At 51.2% G+C, this 8,497-nt stretch overlaps 1 protein-coding gene across 1 annotated transcript; it reads left to right on the forward strand.

Moving 5' to 3' along the window:
- The first annotated feature begins 243 nt into the window (after window positions 1-243).
- On the forward strand, window positions 244-1,768 carry LOC119343293. Its single transcript, XM_037614335.1, has 2 exons — window positions 244-1,267; window positions 1,474-1,768. Exons 1-2 carry the CDS (start codon window positions 349-351, stop codon window positions 1,503-1,505), a joined length of 951 nt encoding a protein of 316 aa, XP_037470232.1. The 5' UTR covers window positions 244-348; the 3' UTR covers window positions 1,506-1,768.
- Window positions 1,769-8,497: the final 6,729 nt, after the last annotated feature.

Here is an 8,497-nt window from a genome sequence, read left to right on the forward strand (position 1 = left end):
AACAGTTTCAAGAGTTTAGGGTGTTTAGATTTTTGGTCCTGGACCTGAAGGGTGCAATCTACAATTTTGTTGCAGCTTTCACTTTTTACAAGATGTAAGAGAGAGCGAGAATTCGAAAGAAGTGGACATGAAGACTATTGACATAATAATAATTCAAAAGAAAGCAAAAGCAAAAGCCCCTAAAAAGAAAAGCAAATGATGCCTCCCAGCTCTTCGCCAAAAGCAAGCAAGGAATCGATCCGTGCTGCTTTGTTGCTTAACTAGAATGCAGGTGTTCTTCCCACTCTCGATCTTCTTGTTTCAGCCTCCACACACTTGGCCATCTCGCAAGCCGTGACAGGGCGATCAATGGCGCCCCTACGTCCGCGCCTGGCCGCCCTGCTCGCTCTGTGCGCGTGCGCCATGGCTCCGCCGGCGGCCGCCGCCAACGTGTCGATCACGACGTGCCGGTCCTTCTGCGGCAACATCACGGTGGACTACCCGTTCGCGCTCCACGCCGGGTGCGGCCACGCGGGGTTCCGCGACCTGCTCTACTGCATCGACCGCACGCTCATGCTGCACCTCCCCTCGGGCTCCTACCGCGTCCTCGACATCGACTACGCCTACCGCGGCCTCACCCTGCACGACCCGGCCATGTCCGACTGCCGCGCCATCGACCGCTCCCCGGGCGGCCGCGGCAACGGGTTCGTCGTCGAGCCGTGGCGCGCGCCGTTCCTGGCCCCGGACCCGGACAACGTGTTCCTCCTCCTCGGCTGCCGCGCCAGCTCGCCGCTCTTCCAGGGCTTCCCCGACCGCCACCTGCCGTGCCGGAACGTGTCCGGGATGGGGTGCGGCGACTACTACGGCTGCCCCGCGTGGGACGACTACGGGCGCCGGCCGTCGGGGGCGGCGTACGGGTCGGCCGTGCCGCCCGAGTGCTGCGCGGTCTCGTGGGGCGCCATCCGGGCCGTGAACGTGAGCCGGCTCCAGTGCGAGGGGTACAGCAGCGCGTACAGCCTCGCGCCGGTGCGCGCGGAGGGGGCCGGCGGCTGGGCGTACGGCATCCGGGTGGCGTGGGCGCTGCCGGAGGCGAACCGGGGGTTCTGCGGCGCGTGCCGCGCCACGGGCGGGGTGTGCGGCCACGACGTGGAGAGCCGCGGCGACCTGTGCCTCTGCGGTGACTGGAACTCGACTTCCAACTGCGACTCCTCGGCGGACGCCGCGCCGTCAAGCACCGCCACGCCTGGCATCGCCATTGCCGCTCTTCTCTTGGCCCTTCTCGCCTCAGGTAACATATTGACGTAGTACATTTCAGTAGTCTCTTCCAGCATCTCATATATTTTTCACCATGCATTTCGCAACCTCGATCACCTCACGGTTGTGGGATTAATTGACTAACTCAACGCAGCAGGCTGATCTGAATTTGATGTTGTTTCGAGTTCTTTGTCCTTCCCATTTCATTTGCTGATACAGATGTCACTGCCTCTGGTGCAGGATTGTCGTCCGGATCAATAGCGAACATGTGAGGGACAGAGGGAGTGTGCCTGTGAAGGCGTCATGTTTCATCCAACAGTGGCCACTGACGAGCTGTTCGTGCCGCCATGATTACCTCCGCCGTCTGGTGTACCGCTGCAATACTTTTGTGTAGACAAAAACTAGTGCGACTGAAATGTTTGTCTGCGGCATAAATCTTTGATTAGGAAATCAGTGTCATATTACATTCGAAGTATACCTACAAAACATATGCGAGTCAGAACTGGGGTATATTGTGAGCTTGCTCGATTCATCATGCTTATTCGATTTGATGTGGCTCCGTTTGCATTTGTGAGTGATGCGTTGCGGTCCTCGCGGAGGCATGAAAATATGTTTGAATATGTTTCGCCCGTATTAACGTATAAATGCATTACCTAGTTTTTTTTTCCATCAGATCGGTTTTTTGGTTGCATTGGTTAGAGCATGCACTTCTACATGGTATTAGAGCCTCAAAGAGCCACACGTAAAGAGTGTTGACGTATAAATGTAGAGCTTTGCTAGACGTACAAAGACTTATATGAGTTTACGGGGTGATTTCTGATATGGCAGGCTTTAATTGGATGAAGGATGTGGGCGGGTGAAGGATGTGGGCGGGGCCCCACATAGGTGAAAATCAGGGGGGGTGAAATGGATTTATGGAAGGGTCTGTAGCAGCCCCGTAAGAGGCCGTACGTGTAGCATTTTTTATAAAATGTATTGCCTAGTCTCTTTCATTAGATCGGTTTTTTGGTTGCACTGGTTAGAGCATGCACTTCTACATGGTATTAGAGCCAAGTGGTCTTGAGTTCAAGACCCGGCTGACGCAATTAAAATTGCAGCCCACTTTCGGTCCATGTTTAGGTCTGAGGTAACCACACGTGAGAGGGAGTGTTGACGTATAATTGTATTGCCTAGTCTCTTCCATCATCAGATCGGTCTTTTGGTTGCATTTGTTAGAACATGCACTTCTACAGCCCGAAAATCAGTACCAAGCCCAAAGCAAACTGACAAAGGCCCATCAAAAGCCCAAATATGTACTGGCAGAGCTGGTGACTACTGCGGTAGCCCGACTCCTTATGCGCCACAGTTCTAAAGGCTGAGTACTATCTGAAATGCTCTCTTTTAGAGGCCACCAGCAAGTCGGGTATTTCATATGTATGGTGCAATATCTTTCGTAGTTGTGATCTCTTACGGGAAGGAGTTGTGTGGAGAATTGGAGACAACTCCTCAGTTTAGGTGTGGTCTAACCCATGGATTCCTGGGGAGGACTGGATGATCGGTGGCATATACCATGGGCTGACAATAGTTTCCAAAGTAGTTGAACCAATGGATCTTATTACGGAGAGCTGGAATGTGGAACTTGTTTGCGAGCTTTTCACCGAGAAAGATGCTCATTTGATCCTCCCAATCCCTTCTAGATCGGGCATGTAAGACTTTATACCATGGCATTACGAGAAATAGGTGATATTTTCAGTCAAATCGACATATCAGCTAGGGGTCAGCATACGGGAAAAGAATCTAAATCATCTTGCTATCACATCGGTTGTTCCCAGGGGCGGAGCCAGGATTTGAGTATAGGGGGGGCCAAGTTCAATGACAGAGCTACGGTTTTGACATAGGGGCCAAGCTAAGTTCATATTTTTTTTGCAAATAAAAACAACTTTTGCTTTTATATAATAATTTGCCACTTTGACGCATTATAAAATGATTAAAAAATAACTACCATAATATTATAAAAATGTACTGTATCACTTAGGAGCTGTAGAGCAGGGTTTATTTGTATTAGTTTAAAAAAAATCCGACGATGTCAATAAAATAAAAAAGAAAAATAGTTTCATCGGAAGAGAACTTAGCTGGTAAACTTTATTTTCATGTGGATTATCATGCAATGCCAAAGCAAAGTCATCTTCCATTAAAACGATGCTTAAAATCTAATCGCGAGTAGGCAGGACCGATGGCCGGGGCGTAGGAAGAAGCAAGAATTCTGGTCTCTCGAACGCCTGGCATTGATTAGCATTGATTAACTCAAGCAGTTAGCGCTAACTGCTTGAGTTAATCACGGCAGTCTTACTACGCTAGGGCCTACGAGACGTAGTAGAGGCCTGTCGGCATCTCATGGGCCTATTCTTTTTCCTGTTTTTTTAATACTTGAGACAGAGAAGGCCCAGTGCGTGGCTTCTCATGGACCTTTCCTTTTCTCCAGATTGCTTGAGATTAGGGGGGGGGCTATTACGTGCAAGTAGATATAATTGACACGTTTACGACTAACTAATGGGGAGTTTCCTCGATGGTTAGGGGGGTGAGGGAGTCCCGGACTAGGGGGTGTCCGGATAGCCGAACTATCATGATCGGCCGGACTCCAAGACTATGAAGATACAAGATTGAAGACTTTGTCTCGTGTCCGGCTGGGACTTTCCTTGGCGTGGAAGGCAAGCTTGGCGATACGGATATGTAGATCTCCTACCATTGTAACCGACTCTGTGTAACCCTAGCCCTCTCCGGTGTCTATATAAACCGGATGGCTTTAGTCCGTAGGACGAACAACAATCATACCATAGGCTAGCTTCTAGGGTTTAGCCTCCTTGATCTCGTGGTAGATCCACTCTTGTAACACACATCATCAATATTAATCAAGCAGGACGTAGGGTTTTACCTCCATCAAGAGGGCCCGAACCTGGGTAAAACATCGTGTCCCTTGTCTCCTTTTACCATCCGCCTAGACGCACAGTTCGGGACCCCCTACCCGAGATCCGCCGGTTTTGACACCGACATTGGTGCTTTCATTGAGAGTTCCTCTGTGTCGTCACCGATAGGCTCGATGGCTTCTTCGATCACCATCAACGACGTAGTCCAGGGTGAGACCTTCCTCCCCGGACAGATCTTCTATTCGGCGGCTTCGCACTGCGGGCCAATTCGCTTGGCCAACTGGAGCAGATCGAAAGCTATGCCCCTGGCCGTCAGGTCAGATTTGGAAGTTTGAACTTCACGGCCGACATCCGCGGGGACTTGATCCTCGATGGATTCGAGCCACAGCCGAGCGTACCGCACTGTCACGGCGAGCATGATTTAGCTCTGCAGCCGGACAGTATCCTGGAGGCCGCACTCGAACTCGCTCCGATCTTCAATTCGTAGCCGGCTGCGCAGGTCGAGGACGGATGGCTAGACACCGCCTCGGGGGCTGCAACCTCTACGGCGATAGAGCCGAACACTGACCTTGTCCCTCATAAAGCTCGTGACTCCGAGGTGCCGGACTCCTCGCCGGACTCTGAACCTCCCATGCCCCTCCAATCGAATCTGATTGGGCGCCGATCATGGAGTTCACCGCAGCGGACATCTTTCAACACTCACCTTTTGGCGACATCTTGAGTTCGCTAAAGTATCTCTCGTTATCAGGAGAGCCCTAGCCGGACTGCGGTTAGGACGGTCGGGATGCGGACGACGAAGAAATTCATTGCCCACCCACCACCCACTTAGTAGCCACTGTCGACGATCTAACCGACATGCTAGACTATGACTCCGAAGACATCGACGGTATGGGCGACGATGCCGGAGACGACCAAGAACCAGCGCCTAACGGGCACTGGAAAGCCACCCCAGCTCACGACGTATATATGGTGGATACACCAAAAGGAAGTGACAATGAGGAAAAACGGGACGTGGCGAAGGACAACTCCCCCAACAAACAACCAAAACGGCGACGCAAGCGCCGCCCGAAGACCGGCCTCGGTAAAAACGGCACCCATACGGACCCGGCCCTAGAGCAGGGCGAAGCAGTGGACGACGCACATGCCACCAAGTAGCCATCCGAACATGATGAACTGGACAAGCAACCCATCCCCGGCGAAGATGATCTCACATCACCAGAGCATACGAACCTTCATAAAAGGCTCGTCGCCACTGCAAGAAGTTTGAAGAAGCAAAAGAGGAAGCTCAAAACAGCGGAGGACGCACTCAGAATGAGATGGAGCAAAGTACTCAACACCGCAGATAAATATGGCGCTAGTCACCAGACAAAGAGCTACCCGAAGCGCAAGATGTTGCCCGAATTTGACGAGGAGGCCTTAGAGCGCCCGCAGTCAAAAAAGAAAGAAGCCGCCTGGCCGGATAGACGACCAGATGACAGGCCAAGAGCAACAAGGGGCGCCGCACACAAGCCGGCACACGATCAGTATAAAGATCCTTGGAAAAAGGATGACCCAGCCAGGTCTATCTATGGGCCAAAAAAGAAGAGTCCAGGAAGCAACATAACCCGCCGAGCATTTGAAGACAACGACACACCCAAATACAGGGGCCCCGCACACCCACTATGTTTCACCGACGAGGTACTGGATCATGGATTTCCAGCGGGATTCAAACCCGTAAACATAGAGGCATATGACGGAACAACAGACCCCGGAGTCTGGATTGAGGATTATATCCTACACATACATATGGCCAGAGGAGACGATCTCCATGCCATAAAATACCTACCCCTCAAGCTCAAAGGGCCAGCTCGGCATTGGCTTAAAAGCCTCCCAGAAAATACCATTGGAAGTTGGGAAGAGCTTGAGGATGCGTTTCGAGAAAATTTTCAGGGGACTTATGTCCGGCCTCCGAATGCAGACGATTTAAGTCACATAACTCAACAGCCCGGAGAGTCAGCACGCAAATTCTGGAACAGGTTCCTCACTAAAAAGAACCAAATAGTCGACTGTCCGGACGCTGAAGCCTTAGCTCCTTTAAACACAACGTCCGAGACGAATGGCTCGCCAGACACCTCGGCCAGGAAAAACCAAGAACAATGGCCGCACTAACAAGCCTCATGACCCGCTTTTGCGCGGGGGAAGACAGCTGGCTGGCTAGATGCAGCACCAGCGACCCAAGTACATCTGAAGTCAGGGATGAAAATGGGAAATCACGACGCAGAAAAGATCAGCGCCGGAATAAGGAAAATGGCCCAAATAGTACGGCGGTCAACGCCGGATTCAAAAGCTCTCGGCCGAACAACAAAACATTGCCCCTCAAGGACAACAGTGACGAGCTATCCAACCTAAACAAGATTCTGGGTAGACTGTGTCAAATACATGGTACCTCCGAGAAGCCTGCAAACCATACGCACAGAGATTGTTGGGTCTTCAAGCAGTCCGGCCGACTTAACACCGAACACAAGGGGCTCGACACACCAAGTGAAAGTGACGAAACCCAAAAGCAGCACTCCGGAAAACAGAAGACTTTTCCACTAGAAGTCAAAACAGTGAACTCACTTCATGTGATAACACACAGCGCGGCACCTGCCATACCAGGACACCGTCCGCAGAATGGGGATAGACCCTACCAAAATTCGCTATAGCAGCACTTCCTTCAAAGGAGTAACGCCAGGCCTTTAAGACAATTATACAGGCTCTGTACCACTAGAGGTTGTGTTCGGTTCATCCGACAACCCCCGTCGCGAAAAGCTCACTCTCCATCGCCCCATTTAACAGTAGCCCTTGAGCACTACTGGGGCGCGAAGCTTTCGCCCGCTTTAATGCAATACCACATTACGCGTTTCTTACGCTTAAAAATGCCCGGTCCATGTGGCATAATCTCATTAAAAAAAACTCCGAGTGTTCCTCGACCACGGAGAATGTGAGGCTGCCTTGACACCCACACACCAATTCGACCTTACAGGTCAAGGCCCGTAAAAACGGGTCATTCAGACCTCAGACACGGTTAGGCGAGTCCGACGTAAATAAACAAGGGGCTTCCCAGCCGCATACCCCCTTAATAAGGGGCCGCGCGTATAAATGATGAAGAGCCAATAAAGCTCAACTTTCTTCATCTTCAAAATTATACTTTATTTTTATACAACTTTTGCATGATATTTCTCAGAAACTAAGTCCTTCTCTTTTACAGATGAAGCACGTGCTACACCCGTCCAGGATACAGCACAACGGAGACACAGGCGCAGACGTGCAGCAGGGACCCGTTGCAAGAATTCTTTTCAGATTAAGACCCTGCGTAAACCTTTCTTACTGTCTCTTGTTGATACACATCCCCCGGTTTCCTATCATAGCCGAGGAGGAGGCTGGCGTTTTGGCATCGGCCGCGTCAGAAGTTCCCGCCTGTACCTGGACACTAGGGGCTTAGGGCATTGTTCTGCCCGATATCATAAAGACCGAACACCTCAGGGAGTGTTCGGCGTCTCGAGTTAGGCCTTATATGCATCAGCTCCGAATCATGTCTTTGGTCAAATGTTGGGTTTGCCCGGCTCCTGTGTTTTGCTGCCTTATGTTCCGCATCATCGGCTAACGCGGCACCAGGAGAACTATTGCGATTGTGCCCCGGTTCAGCCGGGCGAGCACCTCAGTAGAGAAAGCCGAAAACTGACTGTCATGATATAGCGAGAGACTGGTCAACCACTCGATCGACCATTGGAATGTTTAGAATTCCTCCGCTTTGACGAAGGACCGCTTCCCGGTCAGGCACATACGCGCCCCGAGTTCGGAGAAGAGCGGTGCCGCCAGGGGCTATATAGTAGCCCCACATTCGAGCTCCTATGGCTAAGTGAAAGTGATAAAGCATTATAGTCCGGTTGCCTAGTTTGCTACGCTATCACCTCCTTCAAAGGACCAAGACGTTGGATTAAGTGTGAAAAAGCGCTTTTCTTTTTGCAAACACCCCCGCACCATGTGCGTGGGGGCTGAAGCCAAAGACTGCCATCTTTCAGATTATACATACATATACGGCCGCACAGGAGATAGTTCAATACCTGAACACACAAGTATAAAAAGCTATTGCATTATAAACATGATTTCAGAAATCATACATGTCATTCAAACATAACATCTTTCGAGCACTGCGACTCTATTAAACGAGCGCCCTGCAGGACTTCCTCAAAATAGTGCTCGGTGGGGAATCGGCTTTTGTCCGAACCCCGGGATGCAACAGCGGTGGCATCCATCTCCTCCCAGTATGTCTTACCACGGGCAAGAGCCATCTGTGCACCTTCTATGCACGCCGACCGCTTCATCGCCCCAATACGCAG

Source organism: Triticum dicoccoides, chromosome 1B, assembly GCF_002162155.2.
Source record: "Triticum dicoccoides isolate Atlit2015 ecotype Zavitan chromosome 1B, WEW_v2.0, whole genome shotgun sequence".
Taxonomy (NCBI): domain Eukaryota; kingdom Viridiplantae; phylum Streptophyta; class Magnoliopsida; order Poales; family Poaceae; genus Triticum; species Triticum dicoccoides.